Source organism: Leucoraja erinacea, chromosome 26 (assembly GCF_028641065.1).
Source record: "Leucoraja erinacea ecotype New England chromosome 26, Leri_hhj_1, whole genome shotgun sequence".
NCBI lineage: Eukaryota > Metazoa > Chordata > Chondrichthyes > Rajiformes > Rajidae > Leucoraja > Leucoraja erinaceus.
In genome coordinates this window covers 19395145-19416320 of record NC_073402.1, presented here as the reverse complement: position 1 = coordinate 19416320, position 21176 = coordinate 19395145, and the positions used below count along the sequence as shown (strand labels likewise).

General features: G+C 41.0%; 1 protein-coding gene across 1 annotated transcript; it reads right to left on the bottom strand.

The window, feature by feature from the left end:
- Window positions 1-2996: 2996 nt before the first annotated feature.
- Window positions 2997-18290, bottom strand: rrm2 (ribonucleotide reductase M2 polypeptide). The gene is made up of 10 exons (XM_055656307.1): window positions 18152-18290; window positions 18003-18107; window positions 15415-15561; window positions 14972-15088; window positions 14325-14458; window positions 13005-13099; window positions 10486-10619; window positions 8063-8167; window positions 6200-6313; window positions 2997-4608 (listed from the first exon to the last, which is right to left on the bottom strand). The coding sequence occupies exons 2-10, from the start codon at window positions 18084-18086 to the stop codon at window positions 4456-4458; spliced, it is 1083 nt and encodes a 360-aa protein (XP_055512282.1). The 5' UTR covers window positions 18087-18107; window positions 18152-18290; the 3' UTR covers window positions 2997-4455.
- Between the last annotated feature and the right edge of the window lie 2886 nt (window positions 18291-21176).

Below are 21176 nucleotides of genomic sequence, written 5' to 3'. Positions count from 1 at the left end.
ACTCTAGCCTTCAAGAGGAAATTGGTTAAATATATAGCAGGGACAATTTAGCAAATATAATGGCAAATGGTCCAAGGTGATTGGAACTAGGTGTTCTGGCAGAATGCTGAAAGAGACAAGGGACTTATTTGTACTATGACCATTCAACAACAGCACGCTTATACTGCCCCATACAATCACGGCATGCTTTATCTATATTACTAAAAACTCTGTTCTTGACCGCTTTTGGCGATCTGTGCTGCGATTTCCGAGAGAACGCCACCACCTAAGGCCGTCATTTTTGGCCACCTCGCTCAGAGCCCCCCTCCGCCGCATGTGTGCCGAGGATTTTTCCCGTCGATGAAATATGACAGAGATATTAATGTTTTTACAAAATTCCCCATTCTCTCTGCTGCTCCTGCTGGTGGGATGGGGGAGGGACTATAAAACCAGAAAGTGGTGTGCCCCAATCAGTCTCTACAACATGGAGGTCTGAGCCATGAATGACTGAACAAATGTCTACACAGCTGTGAGTAAGTACCCTTAATTTGGTTTGAAAAAGAAAATATGATTATGGTTAGTTTGAAGCAAAAAAGCACTGCCTGCAAATGGTTGTTTGGGGGGGGGGGGGGGTTGGGTTCTCTCTTCCCCCACCTCCTCTCTCTTCCCCACCTCCTCTTCTTCCCCCCCTCCCCTCACCCCCTCTCTGTCCCCTCCATCCCCCCCCCCCCGCCCTCCCCTAAACCCCCTCCACATCCCCTACCCTCTTCCCTCCCCCCGCTACCCACCTCTCCCCCCTCACAGCACCCCCCCTCTCTCTCCCTCACTCTCACCCTCTCTCTGCCCTCACTCTCTACCCCCGCCCCTCCCCCCCTCTAGATGTGACTGCAAGTTGGGGGCTATGCGTCAGTAGATAGGGTGGTTATGGGGTAAAAGGAGCAAATAATATCAAGGGGGGGTAATTAGCGCGAGTGCGGGGGGGGGGGGGATAGTTAGTGTGTGTGACGCTGCACGCCGCCTCTCCCCCCCCCCCCCCCCAACCCCACCCAACTGCACGTTGGGGACCCAGTCTGCACTTGGTCTTGTACAGCATAGATTTGTCCACCATGGACATCTGGAACTACCCGATGCCAGTCAATTCCCATTCCCACATCAACATGTCTGTCCTGAGCCTCTGCCATTTCCAGGGCAAGGCCAAGTACGAACTAAAGCACTTCATTCTGCATTGGTGGTCTACAACTTGATAGCAGAAATATCAAATTTCAGGTAACCATCTAGTTTCCTCTTTATCAATGCTGATCCTCCCACATACTGCTCAAAACACCCTCTCCACGTCTCATCCAGATTCTCCCCCATGCAATCTATATCTGCCTGTTATCCCGTCACCTACCAATGGAAACGCCTCTTGCTCTGTTCCCATCTGCCCGCCCAACTTCATTGACCCACCCATCATATTCCATCATGTTACCTATATTGCCATCTCCACCACACTTCTACCAGCCCCTTCCACTTAAGTCCATCCACCCCACACCTAGACCCACCAATTCCATGCCAGATGTTGTCCCACCCCTCACCATTATACAAACGACCTCCCCACCATCCAGCCCAGAGGAAGGGTTACAACCAGAAATACTGACCATCTATGTCCTTCTATGTGTCGAGCTGCCAGACCTGTTGAATTCCTTCACTAGGATTTTTTTTTTTAACCTCCAGATTCCATCTGCAGTCTGCATCTCCTGAAAATAAGCATTTCACCTTACAGGACTATCGTTAAGGAAATAAAATGAATCTAAACCAACAAAAATACCCATGGCAGTGAGAATCAAGCACCAAAAATCGCCCACAATTATAAACAATAGTAGAGGAATTAAAGTTCATATTTATAAAATAGAAATGGAGGTCGAATTTTTAAATAGTTAACAAAAATAAATGCTGTAATTATAGAAAATAATTGGAAATAAAACCTGGTCCTTAAAATTCATAATCTCCGATCAGAACTGTACCTATGAAAAAATAGTTCAATATTTTACCACCGTTTTGACTGTTGGAATGCAACTTCATTTTATTGTTTTGTTATTCTTTCACAGGAGACAGGCCGCTAATTATTTCTTCCCTACATAATCCAAACCACGGACAAGGGAGATTTTGTTGCTAGTGGGCAGTACGAAGGTACACGGTAGTCGAGTTGCTGCCTCACAACTCCACTGTCGCTAGGTTCATTTCTGACAACTGCAACAGTCTGGAGAGCTTGCACATTCTCCCTGTGATAGTAGGTGTTCTAGTCTCCTCACAAAGATGACCAACGGCAGGCTAATTAGTCACTGTAAAATCAGTCCCAAGGTATTAGGCGAGTGGCAGAGTCGGGGGGGGGGGGGGGGGGAAATGTATGGAGAGTAAAATGGATCATCACAAACAGGGGTCTGATGGCAGGTGTGGACAGGTGAGCCAGAGGTCCATTTTCCTGCCGTATGACACCCTTGACCCAAACAAGGGCCGTATTCACCCACATGACAAAGAGCCTCACCCACCGAGAGATCATGCTTTTCTGGTAAGTCTGACCCTTGTTACTCAGAATTCATACAATTTAATCTTCTACACAAACTACATACAACCAATTAAGCAAATTGCAGTAATCATTTTACATAATCATGTTCTGTTGATGCCCAGAGGGACCAACTATTTCCAAATAATCTTGGAGCATCACTAACTGCAAAGTACATATTTGGTTCAAACTCTACATTTCTTGGCACGGAACTGTAGCTTGGGATTTTTAATGATCATTTTTTTTTTATGATCAATATGGAAGTAGCAGAATTCTGGTATCGGTGCCATATCCCTTAGTCAATGGACCCCCAGCATAAATTAGCTCCTTCATTAAAAAGTATTCTTACATCTGCTACAATAATTCAGCCATAGCACACCAATGCTATTAATTTATGTGCCATACATGCTTGAAAAGCATCACATTCAATGATCTATCCCATAAACATTCAGTAATAAGAAAGACTATTTCAATTGCTTTTAATACTGACTTTATTAAAGTGCAATCAGGTCAAATTAAAAACAAGTTAAGTCTCAAATTCATGAGCATAGCAAACAATGAAAAGACAGACATATTATTAGAGTAATTCCTATTTCTTTCACAGGTAGATCTTCCTTGCAAGTTCCAGGATGTTTCAAGGACGAGCGCAAAATTTAATTTCATTCTCTGCCCAAATCAAAGATTTAAAATGAGCCCTGGAGACCAAAGCTGGAAAAACATTTGTACAGTTCTGTTCATAGAACCCAATTTGTATTGTGCAATATTCTTGTGATAAAATGCTTAAGTAATTTTGTTCAGCACAATTTTAAAAACTATTTTACAGCAGTTCCCAAAGTCTTAAATTCAAGTTCATCCATGAATAATGGTAATGCAGGCAGAAGATCAAAACAGAAAATTATTTCAGTAATTGGTACGTTAGACATCAAACCAAGTAAGGCTGGTGGGGCCACATTGGCAATTGTGTTTGACCACTAGAACAAATAAACTTAAGAGCATGGTTTGTGGGTTTTTAAAACCAGAAAATAAATCCTAATACACAGCACCAAAACATGAATTAAATAGTTATCATAACCACACACAATGCAGTAGCAGCTGTATGGTGTCCTCCGTTGTAGTTAATTTATTTATAAAATACAATATAATGCCATAATTGTATAGTATGTTTAGAGCAATTAAAGCACAAATTTTAATCTCACCATCTCCAAGAATCAAGGTTTTTAAATCAATGTTCTCAATTGGAGTTGATATCAAAAATGGGATCCCAGTATTCCAAGGCAGATTCATCACCAAGGGTTACTGAAATCCAAGAAGCAGTATTATTTTGATAGCTGCTGGATGCAAGAGATTTTTTTTTTTTTTTTTTAAAATAAACTTCAGAGCAATTCAATATTTGAACATCAAACCTTTTTCTTTTTTATACTGATCAAAAATCCCACATGCAGCAAGTCATTACTTACACCGCAGTTGCTAAACCAGGAACGCTCATACACATACAAGTAGAATTTAGAAATCTACCACAATGCAAGTGAATAGAATCTCTTGCATAAAGGGCAGTTAAGCTTAGAAAGCTGTTATCTGTATGTGCATTATCACTGAGAGATCCAGGTGGCTTACAATGGCTTTAGGCACCTTCACTGGCCCAGATAAAATTCAGGGATAGTAAATAAAGTGGAAGCCCACACATACTTGAATTATTTTTTCACTCAAGCAGACTACCATTAGCCTTTATAAGAAGCCTCTACCTCCCACAATATTTTAAGTGTTGCAAATCCGGCTGTTATCCAAAGTAAACCAAAAATTCTCATGGCAGATCGCAAGCTCAGCAGTACAGTCAAGGGCAGGACCAAGGTTAGATGCGATACGAGCTATAGTGACCAAACACATTAAAACAAACATTTTTTTCAAATTGTTGAGTTTGTATCTAAACAGGCAGACTAAAAGTCAGCATCCAGTGTGAAGATCTTCTCTTCTGCAGTTGACATCACTCCCATCTTTTGATACTCAGCAACTCGCTTTTCAAAGAAGTTGGTCTTCCCCACCAGGGAAATGTTTTCCATGAAGTCAAAAGGATTTTCTGCATTAAAAATCTGAAGTGAAAGAACTGGGTCAAGCAGGTTGCAGTTCAGCCTTTCCAAACATCTGTTTTCAGTGACAGTTAGCGGGCAAAGAATAGCGGGTCACAAAACCCAGAGGAATTAATCACCACATCCTCAACACCAGGGTGAAGACACGTGTCTGTTCCACATGCCCAACACAGTGCGAATGAACTGAGCATTTCTGAGGCATTCGACTGCCATGTGCTTAGCATGCAGTTCCAAAAGGAACAATGGTTTTACCCCCCCTGCTTTTACAATGTGCTCAGTTATATGAAACAATTACCTCATAAAATTGGAGGGCCTTTCTGCCCATCGAGAACACTCATCAGTCCCACGACACCACTTACCTTCCTTCAACCTTTTCTCCCTCACATGCCCATCAGCTTGAAGGTGTGAGTGGCAAAGTTAAAGGAGATGTGTAGGGCAGTTTTTTTTGGGTTTTTTTAAATGAAAGAAGTGGTGGGTGCCTGGAATATGCTGCCAATGGGGGGGTGATGGAGGCACATTTAATAGGCAAGTGGATGTGCAGAGAATGGAGGAATATGGATCATGTTAGTATGGGTGTCAGAGGTTATGGGGAGAAGGCAGGAGAATGGGGTTAGGAGGGAGAGATGGATCAGCCATGATTGAATGGCAGAGTAGACTTGATGGGCCAAATGGCATTCGACTCCTATCCCTTATGATCTTATGACGTGCAGGCAGATGAGATTAGTTTATCTTGGTATCATGTTTGTTACAGACATTGGGAGCTAAAGAGTTTGGTCAATGCGATAATGTTGCATTATCCACCATCCAGGGGCAATTTACAGAACAAATTAACTTACTGCCATTTTTTTGGATGGAGGAGAAAGCACAGCATCCTAAAGGAAACCCAGTCACTGGATGGTGGTGGCAATTTCACACCAATAGCACCTGTGAACAATATCACACCAGATCTGATGGAGCTGTTCAGCAGCAGCATGACAATGTGCTGCAAACTTCTATTCTGCACTAAACAAAACACATGTAGAGTTTCAACTGAATACCAAGTAAACTAATTTCAACCCCCGTTCCTTCATAATGTATCGCATACATGAACACATTTTGGAGATTGGGCATATTGGTGCAGCTGCTGCCTCACAGCGCCAGGGACCCAGATTCAATTCTGATCCTGGTTGCTATCTGTGTGTTCTTCCCATGAATGCATGGGTTGTGTCCGGTTTCCTATTACATCAGAAAGACGTAGGGGTTTGTAGGTTAATCGGCCTCTAAGTTGCCCCTAGTGGAGAGTGAATACAATAGTGGGTTAACAGAACTAGTGTGAATGGGTGATCAATAGTCAGTGGGCTGAAGGGCCACCTACATACCGATTCTCTAACAAGCATATTAAAAATGAAGTTACTCCAAGCATTCCTGTTCTGCCGACATGGTCATCAGACAAGTAAATCAAGCCATTTCTTTCTCTCCATCGTCTAGATGTAGAACACTAGTCTAGCCTCAAGGTATCCATGGCTCCAAATATATTTACTGCAGCTCACCAATGATTTACTTTGCTTCTGCAGCACATCCTTCAGGGATAAATAGAGAACAAGTACATACTGACCTTGCTAATGCCCAACTCCAATAACAGGCGATCAGCTACAAACTCTATATAACGTTTCATCAGGGTGCAATTCATGCCTATCAAATTCACAGGTAGAGACTCAGTCAGAAACTCCTGCCAAAAGAAGAAAATTGAGGCAGTGGAAATGAGAACAACGTTTTGTGCAACCGACCGTGACAAATGTGAGAAAAATACCCAACCTTTTATTCAGTGGACATAATCAAAGTATTACATTAGAGACACACTGTGAAAACAAACCCTTCAGCTCAATGCATGCATGATACCCCATTTAACTGATACTACATTTGCCCATATCCCTCCAAATCTTTCCTATCTATGTATCTATCTAATTATTTTAAATGTTATTGTACCTGCCTCAACCGCATTCTCTGGCAGTTGACATCATATACCCGACTCACTGAAAAAGCTGTCCCTCTGTTTCCTATTAAATCGTTCCCATCTCAACTTAAACCTATGCCATCTAGTTCTTGATTCTCTTACCCTGGGAAATAAGATTGTGCATTCACCCCTATCCATTTCCCTCATGATGTTTCGCCTCTACAAGATCACACCTTAGCCTCATGTGTTCAAGGAATAGAATTCTAGCCTGCCCAAACTATCGCTGTGGTCTAGGCCCTCTAGTTCTGGTAAAATCCTCAAATTTTGTCAGGGCCCTTTCTACGGGGAAAGGTGCCGTTGGGCTAGAAGAGTGATCAAAACTGAAGAATACTTCGTGTGTGGCCTCACCAGTGTCTTGCACATTTGTTACAATGTCCCAATTTCTATACTCAATTCCCTGACTGTTGAAGGCCAAAATATTTCTTCATCTATATATCTGTGTGCCACTTTCAGGGTACCTGTACTATGAAATTGTACTCTTAGATTCCTCCACTCAGCTACACTCCCCAGGGCCCTACCATTAACCAAGGTGGTTCTGTCCTGGTTTGACTTTCTCAAGTGCAACACCTCACATTTATCTGAATTAAACTCATTTAGCCATTCGTCAGTCCAGCATTTGATCAAGATCCTGATGTAATTCTCGATAACCATTATCACTATCTTTGTTACCGATGATACTATTTTAGTACAATCTGCAACCTTGCTTATCATGCCTTGCACATTCTCATCCAAACCATTGGTACATATGACAGCAGCAATGGGCCCAGCACTGATCCTTGAGTCACCCCACTAGTCGCAGGCCTCCAGTCTGAAAAACAACCTTCTACCACCGCCACCACCACCATCTACTTCCTTTCCTGAAGTCAATTATCTTTCCAGATAGCGAGCTCTCCCTGGATCCCACTCAAGCCATCTTATGGAGCAGCCTACTATGCAGAACCATAAAGGCCTTGCTGAAGTCTATATAGATAGTCGCGGCTCTACTTGCATCAATCTTGTTGGATACTACGTCAAAAAACACGAAATCATGAGACGCCCTCTCGCATACAAAACCATGCTATCACTCCACAACCTGGTTTTTCAAATAGTTGAATATCTTATCCCTCAGAATTCTCTCCAGTAGCTTTCCTGTTACAGGTGTTTGGCTTACTGATCTATAGTTCCCAGGTTTTTCTTTGCAGACTTTCTTAAATAGAGGCACAATATTAGCCATCCTCCAGTCTGCCAGCACTTCAGCCGTGATTAACGATGATTCATACACCCTAGGCAGGACTCCTGCAATTTCTTCTCCAGCTTCCCAGAGTCCTTGGATATATCCAATCAGGCCTGGGAGATTGATCTACCATCATATGTCTGAGGCATACAGAATTGGAAAAGGTGAAAGCTATAAACTCCAAGTTAAAATAGAAGATGAAGGAACAGACAGGTACTATTCCTTTTTTTTTTAAATCCCACGATCATTACCTTTTCAATCCTCACTGCTTCAGAAATAATCTCTACAACTCTTGCTTTAGACAGCTTGTGAACCAAGTGTTTGAACACCAGACATGCAAAGTCACAATGCAGACCCTGAGAAGAAAGGAAACAAAATATTAAAGCGAGTTTACTACTGAGATTTCAGTTGGATTGATTTTCCAAATGTGAAAGCTATGTTTGTACAAAAGCATCTTCTCATACAGCATTACATCCATCTAGTTATACAGACCATTGTGGAAAAAAAAGCATTGCAGCAATTTTAAAGTGCTAATTTGAGAGAAAAAAATCAATTGAATGTGTAAGTGGGAGCAGCCATTTATGTTTGTCTGTCTTTGCATGCAGCCACTTACCAGGTCAAAACCATTTGAGAAACACTGATGCCAGTATATAATTGTCTTAGAGACTGCCAGTGAAAGAAAATTACATCAATAGCTTTGATTATAACATGCATGTAAAGATGAAGACAAACCAGTGAATGTAGTATCTCCAATTTTTAAAATACTTTATAAGTTTTTGTATGAAAGATTGCAATAGAAAAAAGTTAGAGGTAACACAATAAACATGGATCGAGGTTGATTAATTCCTCCATTTCCTCTCCCCTAAATAGGCTTTTATCAGACTGATGTAACTCAGGAGTGCCACAAGGGCCTTTTGTATTCCCAATTTACACAAATAACTTGGATGCAAAGATAGAATGCAACTATGTTTACTGACACTACAAAGCTAAGTTACAGCATGAACCAAGGAAGCAGACAGATGACTAGAAATATATAGCACAACCTCAGGCCAGGACTCATGCCAGCTCACAAGAGCAATTCCATCAGTCTCATTTCCCCTCGCTCTGTTCTCTCAGCTTATTCTCACATGCCCATCAACCAACCTTCCCCTTCTGGTTCTTTGCCACTTATCTATATTACTAAAAGTCTGATCTTGACTGCTTTTGGCCCACTGTGCTGCGATTTCCGAGAGAACGCTGCCACCTATGGCCATCATTTTTAGCCACCTCGCTCAGAGCTCCCCTCCGCCTTCCGGGACGGGAGGATTTTTCCCATCGATGAAAAATCAGAGATATTAATGTTTTTTAAAAATTCATCATTCTCTCTTCTGCCCCCGCTGGCGGCAGGGACTATAAAACCCGGAAGTGAAGTCCCTCACTCAGTCTCTGCCAGACCCAGGAAGCGAGAGGGTCACGGCTCTCTAAGCTGCGAATAACACTGAATGCACGTCTACTCTACGGTGAGTCCCCTCGATGCAGCTGTAAAGTGGCTGCTGCCCAATTGTTTGACTCGCCTTTTTAAAAAAAGTTTGTGTTCACAAAATGAATTTTGGTTGTCAGGTGGCTGCAGCCAAATTGTTTGCCTTGGCTTGGCTTTCAAAATCGTTGCAACAGTTGGCTGCCGGCCCAAGAATCCATTTGACCCACAATGTCTATACTAATCCTCTGGAAACCAGTACCTTCGGTCCGCAGCACCCATACTAGCACAACAGAAAGCCCCCCCCTCCCCCACCCCACGCCACTGGCGAGCAATAGTGGAATTGGTGGAGAGGTGGAATATTGCGTTGGTGACCAGCCCTCCCGTGTGATGCTGGGACCCAACGGGTCCCACTTAGTCTAGTCTACACTAAAGGGATTGTTTCTCCCCCCCCCCCACAGTGGACTTTACAGTCTAATGTCTTGCTAAGTTCTGTATCATCATAGAGGCAAGCAAGCACTTGATGCTGATATGGAACTTAAGAGCAGATGGCATGAAGTTAGTTTGTTCTTTTACAATGAACCTACCAACACTACATCAGGGTGTGGAAAGAAACCAGAGCAGCCAGCAGAAACCAGCACATATTATAGGGAGTATAGTACAATCTTTACACAGAAGGCACCAAGGTTCAGGACCAAACCTGGGTCCCTGGAGACGATAGCAGAACAGACAGACAACAAGAGGACTGTTAGATTTAATATTGAGTCCCGAGGGTTTCAGGATAAAGACAAAGTGCTGTTCCTAACCTTGGGCAGAACAATGAGGAGACTGAAGACAGATGTCAGAGCAAGAAAGGGATGTCTAAAGTTCTGCTAGTTCTTAGTCATCATAGAGGCAAGCAAGCACTTGATGCTTATATGGAGCTTAAGAATGGATGTCATAAAGTTAGAATGACCAAAACTTTGACAAACTATTGGTGTTTTCATTCACCTTTTGTTCTACCATTGTACCTTTAATGTATTAAATTATTCAATAACATGTCTAAAGAAGGTACACATTGGAATGCAAATGGAAGTTTGTGTACTCATTCAATTGTCCAGTGCGTAAATAATTGAGGGGAAAAAAAAAGTTGATACAGAACTGGTTAAAGTCCAATTGCTACTTTATCACTAATCCATATTCACCCAGCATTTCATCAGCAGAATACCCAATACTTACCTCATCTCTACTGATCAGCTCATTGGAGAAAGTCAGACCTGGCATCAAACCTCGCTTCTTTAACCAAAATATTGCAGCAAAGGAACCAGAAAAAAAGATTCCCTCAACAGCAGCAAAAGCAACCAGGCGCTCCCCTATTTAACAAGAAGGCAAAGAGAATTGTGTTGGAGGAGTTGAGAGAATAATCAACTTGTAGTTTAAGTGCATAAACTACATCTCAGCCAGAACACACAATGCATCAATATTATGGCCAAACACTTCAGTAAATCAGAGATTCAATACCACCAAATGTGTTCCATAACACTGAGATCATCCTTAGTTCATCACTAGCACCTGCGTTTCAGTGAACATTTATAGCAACCTTTGGAATTAGATGAAAAATGAGAGAATGCGTTATTAATTAGCATTTAAATATGTTCTGATGGAGCTCTCATCTTTGAATAAAGGCATTCTGTTGCTCAAGCCAGATTCTCATCTAACCAAAGTTCAACAACCTGCATATGATTTCAACACTATTATCCGTTTCAAGAAATTAAAGATATTGCTTGCCAACCAAATACATAGATTGGAAACTATCATCAGCTCCCAAACCTGCAGCTCCATTCCTCTGGTCACCTGTTAAAGTGAAACTGGTTAAGATGCCAAGATAGCAAACCATGTGGTCAGAAGCAAAGTTTTCAATCACCTAAAGGGCCTGTCCCACTTTCCCGAGTTATTCACGAATTCTCCCGAGTTATTCACAAATTCTCCCGAGTTTTCAAACTCGCAGAATGTTCGTAACGAGTCCGTGGATATATCGTAGCTGCTCGTTATGCCAGCCGTTGGTACTCAGGGCATCAGGTAAATCGGGACGTTTTTTCCAGCCTGGTGAAAAATGTCCACAAGTAAAAAAAAATAGCCTCGAGTACCTACGGCTGGCATAACGAGCCGCTACGATATATCCACTGGGTTCCTATGGCCTCCCACGGACTTGTTACGAACATTCTGCGAGTTTGAAAACTCGGGAGAATTCGTGAATAACTCGGAAAAGTGGGACCGGCCCTCAACTGTTCCATTATCAAGAACGTTCACCTCCAACCCAGTTTAATTGTGCGTCTTAACTAACATAGTCACACAATCTAGAGAGCCCTTCTCCAACCCTGAACTATATTCACAAGGCCTGTTCCTCCAATTCTGGCCTCTTGGATTTAAAATGCCATAGTTGTCAGCAATGAACTCTGAAATTCCACTCTTCAATGCTCCAAGAATCAACTACAGGTCAATCATACCTCTGCATAGTTGAATTTCAGTTGATTAGGTTCTTGCACCGTGCCTTGGGTTAAGTTATTCAGTTGAAAGCATGATACAAAATACAAGATTTTCCTAATATTTTCAGCGGCCAGTTAGCTCAGCTTTCAACTGCTTTAGGCAACCAAGCCGAGAGGTCAGGTGGAGGTGGACCTTTTAAATAAAATGATAAACCCGTCATTTCCAACAGGTGGTTTTGTGCAGGGAAACTCACTTGGAAAAAGTAACGCTCATATTCAGTTTGCTTGTCCCTTGACTGCCAACACCATTACCACCTTGCAGTTAGTTATCAAGTACAGTAGCACAAAGAAAATCCCAAACTACTTCACATCCAGAACTGATCGAGCTTTGCAAGGAGGAATTTGTGATGAAAAAACTTGATCAGTGTTTTTGGTCACAAGGACATCCTTGAAAAGTGGAGGTGGAATGGGCAAGCCTTAGGAACTCGCAGCAAGGCCACTGGTGATAGCAATTACATTTGGGGATGACTGTGGCCAGAATAGGTGGAACCTGATATCCATGTGTACCGATTATAGGAGCTTGGAAGTGAACCCGAAAAGTCATTAAAAAGCAAATCTGAAGAAGTGGCCTGACCCAAAACACTCTTTCCAATGCCTTCACAAATGTTACCTGACCCACCAAGTACCTCAACCATTTTGTTTATAGATCAAAAAGAAGTTTACAAATATTAAAACGGACCAGAAAGCACAGGGATGATACAAATGGGTGTAGATGTGCGAGAAAGGATACCGACTGTGTTTGGGTCATCTGAAATTAATGGCAGGTAGATTGAGACAGTCTGCCAAGACTGAGATTAAAGATACAGATAAAGGCTAGAGGGACACAAAGGTTTCTCAGTAGATGAAAAGCAGAGGTCTTCAGTGGTATAATGCTACATGTAGCCAAGTCTCACAGTGGACTGGTATACAGTCTGAAGCTCAAGTCCTGCAATATTCTTCCAACTCCTTACATCCACATATGTTCAGCATTGAAAGTGTCAAATGTGGGTGAAATATAGTGCAAAGGAACCCAGGAGATTTCGTCGTAGTTTCTATTAATGGAAAACATTAAAACATGCAGACAATTTATGTAACTCAATACAAGGATGAAGCACAAGTAAAAATGAAACTTGAGGCTTTGAAATATTTCACATTGTAAAGAATGTGCAGTGTTAAATGTTAAGCAGAGTGCATTGATGTTGAATATTTTTCTGATTTTATAAGGATAGCTACCAAATGTGGATTCTTGATCAGCAATCCATCGCAAAGCCCAGTCAGCCTTCTGCTTGACACTTGGCATTGTTTCAATGGCATTAAACAAGAACTCCCTAAAGAGAAAGATAGAAGCAAATTAGAATAAGCGCCAGTCTCTCTAAAATGGGACAACTTTTTAATAAATAGGTTATTGCTGATTTATTCATGCTACTTCTGCAAGCCACAGATTCCAAATGTCTCTCATTGACTACAGAATCTGCAGATTGCAGAGAAATCCATACTCAGCAATTACAGATGATGTATTGATCGGGCATTCAAAACACATTTAACAGAGATTGGAAACTACCTTCCATTCTGTATTCAGTTTAAAAAGAATATTGTCTATTAAACAATTGAGCTAAATTGTGTTAATTCATTCCCCTTCTTCAGGGTGGTCATGGATAATAGGAACCAATCACTCTCACATTCTGCAATGGGTAATCACTCAAAAGTCTAGGCAGTGAGTATCTGCGTTACAATTGCATGGAGGGGCTAGCAAGTTTGTTGAGATCCATTCTTGGTAGAATTGTGAAACGTCCCAGTATCAGACAGTGTTGGGAATTAACATTCATGAGACCCAACATTGCTCAACATGGCTCAAAAATTAAACAGGTGACGGAAAAAGTGAGTTATGTCAAACAAGTGGTTTGCTGTTCACAGGTACTAACATATATTGCTGGATATTTTTTATTCTCTTATTTTAGGGTGGCAGTGGTAGAAGTACTGCCAGAGACCCAAGTCAATCCTGACTACAGGTGCTGTCTGCATGGAGTTTGTATGTTCTTCCTGTGACTGCATGCGTTTTCTCTGGGTACTCCGGTTTGCTCCCACATTACCAAAAAATGCAGGTTTGTAGATTAATTGGCTTCTGTATATAGGATAGAACTAGTGTACGGGTGATTGCTGGTCAGCACAAACTCAGTGGGCCGAAGGGCCTGCTTCAACGCTGTTTCTCTAAATTAAACTATTACTTTTCATTTCCAGGAACTAACATTTTGGATCCCACAGTCCCCAAATCTATTTGTTTAGCTCAGGACCTCCCATTCTCTCCTCTGCTCTCATCCATTTTTCTTCTGGATGGTCTTTTCCTGACAAACACATTTCTTGAAGCAGAATGTCACTCGGTATTCACTAAAACACTACATCTTGTCTCAGCTAGTTAACACCACACAAACATTGTTATGAATCACAGTAAAGTTTGCAAAAACTAAACTTGCCACCCAAACTTTACAAATTTCATATTCATAGACAAGCCTCCAGCTTGAATAAGACCCAATAAAAAAAATCTCGGTTCTCCACCTCTCACTGGGATCCTTGATGTAGGTATCAATGAGGAGACTATACATCTCTGAATGAACATTCTCCATAGCAATTTGGAAACCATAGAAACAACGAGCTTCAGGGATCTGGACCTCCTGGCTGAATCGTGCCACCTACCAAAGACAAAAGAATAACTACTTGAGCTGCTGCAGAATCATATATTCAGGATTTAAGATTAGTTTCATTGTTTTTAGAATGCAAAATAATGGTCTGTAGGGCAATAAGCCTTCGATTTGAAGATTTATAATTTTAATGATCAATCTCAGTGCTAATCCCACATCAATGGAATTCTACAGCCTACCCCTTACACTGCTAATGACTTGTTTATAATTTTGCACTCATGCCCTGGTTTTTAGTCTTTTAAACTTGTGTGGAATGTATGTATGTGTTTTCAATGTGCCCATGTTGCCATCGCAAGGTAGATTAAAAAAAAAATCATTGCACCTTTACCTCACCATACCCATGTACATAGTAATAAACTCAGCTTGGACTTTAACCCCCTAATTGGTCATAATAATAAGTCATATTATGTCATATTTTTGCAATAAAGTCACATTAAGAAAATTAGTTTTGTGACACAGCAGCAATGCCAAACATCTCAATAGCAATTCAGAACGCATGCGTACCAGATTCTCATTTACGATGCCATCACTGGCAGCAAAGAATGCCAATACATGCGAGATAAAGTGTTTTTCATCCAGTGTCAAGGATTGCCAATGTGCCAGGTCTTTTGACAAGTCAACCTACAAAAACAAAGTGATTAGAACTTGTCTCCACCAAATGCATCAGGCTGCACAAAATAACACTGGCATCTCAACTTAAACAGTTCACAATTATTGTACCAATTATTTCCTGAAGTAAAGAATTATTTTGAAAATGTATTGGCCATTGTACCACAAAAGATTCAAACTACAAAGGCATTAACGTTTTACAATATCATCCATATAATTAAATGGAAAAAAGACTTAATTTAAGCAAAATAAACCACTCAATTACAAACCTTGCCATGCAGATACTGCCCCAACTTCCCCACATGGATATTGCCTGTTACAATCCTTAAAGTAAATACCTCTTCAGCAGTCCAGAATGATGCTTCTGCCTTTTTGTACATCTTCCAGATATCATGGTATTGAATTGGGAAGATGACAAACCGATTGGGATTTTCACGAAGAAGGGGCTCATCCTGAATCCTTGCAATTTTATCTTTCAGTCTGGTCTGCAAATTCAAAGTTTCATTACAAAACTGGTATAGAGAAGATCGCCAAGGCTACAAATGATTATAGGAGTGGCAAAGATCCAATGCTAATCACATCTAGGCAATATGGTATTTTGGACAGCTTGCACTTTTGACCACTTCATGCAAGTTTTAATTTACCAGGCAAATTTATATTGACCCCACCCAAGTGCATGGTCCCATATATCTACATTTGGAACATTAAGCATTTAAGACACAGCTAAACATTAGAATTTGTAAAAAAGATGAACGATTCCCTAATGTGTTTTCATCCAGCATTACAGGTACCCAAAATTATCTATTAAAATAAAGTTTTAAAACGCAAAACACAATACTAACCTCCCCTACTACCCCCCCCCCCCCTCACAATATGATTAGTTTTACAGTTACCAATATAATTCCACTGGCTTGAAATATGGCAAAACGAAAAGAGAACAGCAGGACAATAGCAGCTGAACAATTACAGAGGGATGTGCGAAAAACACTGGAGTCTTTTTTTAAGAAAGCAAATATTTGCTCATGTCTAATTCACCTTTACTCTGAACCAAGGTATGCAAACATATCTCCAATTATATATATATATATATTGCTACACTTATCGCATTCACCTTTTACTCCAAAGGAGAGTCAACTATTTTAATTAGATAGTGGACAGCCAACAGAGAAGAAACCATTCCCAAGTATGGTGGTGCTTGCTTGATAGAAACATAGAAAATAGGTGCAGGAGTAGGCCATTCAATATGATCATGGCTGATCATCCAACTCAGTATCCTATCCCTGCCTTCTCTCCATACCCCCTGATCCCTTTAGCCACAAGGGCCACATCTAACTCCCTCTTAAATATAGCCAATGAACGGGCCTCAACTATCTTCTGTGGCAGAGAATTCCACAGATTCATCACTCTCTGTGTAAAAAATTATTTTCTCATCTCGGTCCTAAAATACTTCCCTCTTATCCTTAAACTGTGACCCCCTAGTTCTGGACTTCCCCAACATCGGGAATAATTTTCCAGCATCTAGCCTGTCCAACCCCTTAAGAATTTTGTACGTTTCTATACACCCCCCTCAATCTTCTAAATTCTAGCCTAAATTCTAGCCGAGTACAAGCCGAGTCTATCCAGCCTTTTGCCATAGGAAAGTCCTGCCATCCCAGGAATCAGTCTGGTGATATAGTTGAAATTATTCAGAGTTAGGATATGTTAGGACTAGAAATGGGCCACTCAAACATTTTACAGTAATGTTAATCCAATTGTAACCACAACATACACCTCAGTTCTGCTACTCAGCAATTAGTAGATTTTTATTTTTCCTGGCAAAAAGTAGTTTCACATTTACACACATCACACACTATTTTCCAGACCTTTGTCCACTCACTTATTCCACATATTTCTCTTTGCAGTCTACTTATGCCCCTTACAACTCACTATCTCATCTTCCTCTTGGCCTCTTAACAACTCACCAAGTCACATCAGCAGCAAATTTTGCAGTTATCCATTTGGTTCCTTCATGCAAATCAGCATACAAAAAGTAACAAATAGTTCTCCCATACATCGCATCAGTCGTTAAGCAAGGGTACATGACCAGAAACCTATGGCCTCACCAGGTCTCATTCAAGCTCAACAATTTCTTACTCAGCAGTTTTTCTACAGGCCACAATCCTTTGGTCATGCCCGTTATACGTTTCATTCCATCACCCCCAAACCTGGAACCAAGCATGGGGTTCACACTAATGGCAAACATAGAAGCCAATTAACTTCTGCCCATTGAAAATGTAATTGGCCTCATCGTTGAATATTTTCTGGAAATAAAACAAAAGACTACCAAATTATTCTTCATGACCACTATCTTTAATATAAAGCTAGATTTAATATGAAAAATATTTGCAAATTTTAAGAGCACCTATAGCAGGTATTTCAGTGGGCCTGTAAAAAGAAATGAAGAGTGCACAGTTAGCTGTGCTCCAACCCTATTTGCTATTCTTACATTGCACTTTGAACACTGCTACACAAGAGAAAGACTCATTCCATTATGACGCCGTTGAATGTATATACCGAGAATGTATGAAGAGTTTTTACACCATTTTTGTTTTGGTTTAATAACAATTCTGAATAGTGTTTTTTTATTGGGGGGGGGGGGGGGGGGGGGGGAGGGCTCAATAAACCATCTGTTGCACGCTTGAGCCGCTAGGGTCTTAAATGCTGCTAAAATGGCTTTACAAGCATGTTAAACAAAAGGTTACAAAACACAATATCTGGAAGGCGAAACACATTTTCACTCCGATTTCGAACCCGATTTGATCGCCGGTGAATTAATACGATTTACAGATTTCATTATTTCCACTGGCATAATATTCTTATTTTGCAAATTACTCTGGATTTGCAACAAACCTGGATTTTCTTTTTTTTTGAAAAATGAACGCCTTACCGAGTGCTCATGGTCTTTGTGAAGAGGTTCTGAAGAACAGCCGAGTCTTTGATTTTTCTGGCACAGGACAACTCGAGCAGACATGGCAGGACTACTAAAACACAGCTTCCCAAAAGAAGAAATATTACTTCCAAAAACAAATTACTCACCGGAACTTCTAGCGGTTTTAAACCTTCCCGCGCAGGGTCGGCACTATGTTTTCAAATCCCGCCCCCAATTGGCTTCGCAACCAATTGTATCTATTCCATGCGGATACATATCATTGCCTCAGGTTCAATAAGCGTGAGCATGTAATTGCTATAATCCAACATTCTGCTGCAATATAACAGAAATGGATAGTCTATGTTTAGGATGATGAATAGGATGTCAAAGAAGCTATGTTTTTTGGGATGCCTTTCAGCTTCTTGGGTGAATTGGAGCTGCACTCATCCAGACAAGCCAAGAGTTTAGATTAGAGATAGAGATACAGCGTGGAAACAGGCCATTCAGCCCACCGCGTCCACAACGACCATCAATCGTTTTCCCACTTTTGAGACCTGCACTCTAGGGGCAATTTTCAGAAGCCAATTATCCCACAAGCCTGCACAAACCTATCATAATTTTAAGTACATTAAAAAAATATACCCTTAAAGAGAATTGGTATTAAAAGTTAACTGGAAGGAAAGAAAATTATGATTCTCCTAAAGTTAGATTGTCGTTATTTTTTGTTTATTTCCAAATAAAATACCATCGGTGATTGAGGGAGGATTGACAGTGTAGTACATTTAAGAATGCAGTCATATTGTCACTTTATTTGTCATTAAAAATTGATTTTTAACTTTAATGGAGCAAATTTACTAATAGTTGTTTCCATGTCAGGCATTTTCAGGTCCTCATCCTTGCAAACATGTAACTGTGCACTAAAACTACAATTATATCATCAGTAGAGCCTAAGATGTGAAACGATTTCACTTTGAACCACAACTATAGTATATGCCTGACCTGACCTTGAAATTCTTCCTTCTGATCTGATCAGCCCAACTGCTGAAAGTGTAAATAGGTTTTAAAGTTAGGAGAGGAGAGAGCTGCCTCCAATTTAACTCCAGGTATTTGCATTTGCTTCGGTTTTGCTATAATTATGCAAAAATGTTTTATAACTTAGTACTCTGTTGATTCAGGTTCAATAAAACAACTGGAACTGTGCAAGAAAGATACACAAAATGTCCAACACAACATTTGTCTTGTATTTTAATGTTCCATTCATAATTCCTTGTATCCATTTTTAATGAAATTATGAGGAATCTCAAAAATGTTTCTCAGAAGGAGTCATGGCCCATCGTGCTTTGGGCTTTGGGTTAGCAAATTGCACAGCAGACCATTTAATTTTCCCATTCCTTTGTGCATTATTCTTTTTTCTCAGATCAGCTTCATCAGTTCATAACCATAAGTCAGAGCAATAACTACAAAGAAGGAGGTATATTGTCTGTCGTGCTGCTGGAATTTCACAGCAGAGCCAATTGTTCATTCTATTCCCCCCCTTTGCAACTTCTGATTCTCTTCATGGTCAAGTGTTTAATTATCTTTAATAACTGCATGTAGTGGTGCATTTCATTTTCTGGCAGTGTACGTATTAAAACTGCAGTAACAATATTCAAGATTACGTTCTTTTTTGTTCACAGTAAGAGTACAATTTTGAGACCATGGATATTTTCTTACAACAAAAAAAGGTTAGAAATAACTTAATGGCATAAGTGGCAATTAAATTGAACATGAAGATAAATTGTCAAGCAGAGGTGGTGAAGGCAGGAACAGCAACAACATTTAAGGGGCCTCTGGACAGTTTATCGAACGAGCAGGCCAAAGAGGAACGTGGAATTTATGCCTTCAATTTAGATAAATATAGACAAGCATGGCAGTGGCAAAGATGTGTTGAACCAAAGGGCCTGCTTCTATGTTGTACAACTCTTCAAAACGTTTTTGCATTATGCATGTGGGGCAGCATAGTGGCGCAGTTGCAGTGGGAGAGGTACTGCCTTACAGCGCCAGAGACACAACTTCGATCCTGACTTTGGGCACTGTCTGTACGGAGTTTGGAGCAAGCAATGGGATGAATGCCTCATTATTGCCAAGAGTCAGGAGTCTAAAGAGTTTCATTGTCAGATGTATTGAAATGCAACAATGAAATTCTTAGAATGTAAGAATGTTCTTAGAACAGGTGTTGGTTCAGACAACAGGTCACAAAGGACTGGAGTAACTCAGCGGGTTAGGCAGCATCTCTGGGGAACATGGAACGGTAATGTTTCGGGTAGGGACCCTTCATCAGTCAGAAGAAGGATCCCGACCAGAAACATCACCTATCCATGTTCTGCAGAGATGCTGCCTGACCCAGCTGAGTTTCTCCAGCACTTTGTGTCCTACAATGAAATTCTTACTTGGAGCAGCACAACAGTGGTGTAAACACATTACTCAACCGATAACACAATAAACAACAACAAAAAAGTTTAAGAAATAACAAAATATATAGTCCAAAACAATTTGAAGATTACAAAAAGTGGTGAACACTGTCCAGTCCATCACTGGTACACACCTCCCCACCATGAAAGGGACCTACAGGAGCTGTTGCCTCAAAAAATGCAGCCAGCTTCATCAGAGGCCCACATCACCCTGGCCTATACTCTTATTTTACACCTACCATTGGGAAGAAAGTGCATCCAAGACAGTTCTCTGTCATCCTGATTAATTTTACTGTTTGGATGCCTTGTTGTCACCTTCTCTTCATCTAGCATTGAAACATTGTACATTTCCTTGATCACGGTCTGCTTTGATCTGTCATTTTCACACCTTACATTCTCTCTGTACCCATCCATATCTCCAATTTCCCTCCAGCCTGACTCAGTTTGAAGAAGGGTCTCGACCTGAAACGTTGCCCATTCCTTCTCTCCAGAGACGCTGAGTTATTCCAGCATTTTGTGTTTGCCAAGACAGTTCGTAGCTCATAAGGTCATAGGAGTGGAATTAGGCCATTCGGCCCACCAAATCTACTCCACCATTCAATCGTGGCTGATCTATCTCCCCCTCCTAACCCCATTCCCCCCATATCCCCTGACACCCGTAGCTCTTGCACTATAACTAAAATGAAGAAGGGTCTCGACATGAAACTTTCTCTCCAGAGTTACTCCAGCTCTTTGTGTCTAT

Excerpts from the sequence above, each read along its gene's own strand:
- rrm2 (XM_055656307.1), bottom strand. The coding sequence starts at position 18,086 with ATGTCTGCTCGAGTTGTCCTGTGCCAGAAAAATCAAAGACTCGGCTGT. Across the intron at positions 15,562-18,002 it reads ACAAAGACCATGAGCACTCG|ACCAGACTGAAAGATAAAAT; the intron begins GTAAGGCGTTCA and ends TTGAATTTGCAG. Across the intron at positions 10,620-13,004 it reads TGATCAAGAATCCACATTTG|GGGAGCGCCTGGTTGCTTTT; the intron begins GTAGCTATCCTT and ends CTTGTTAAATAG.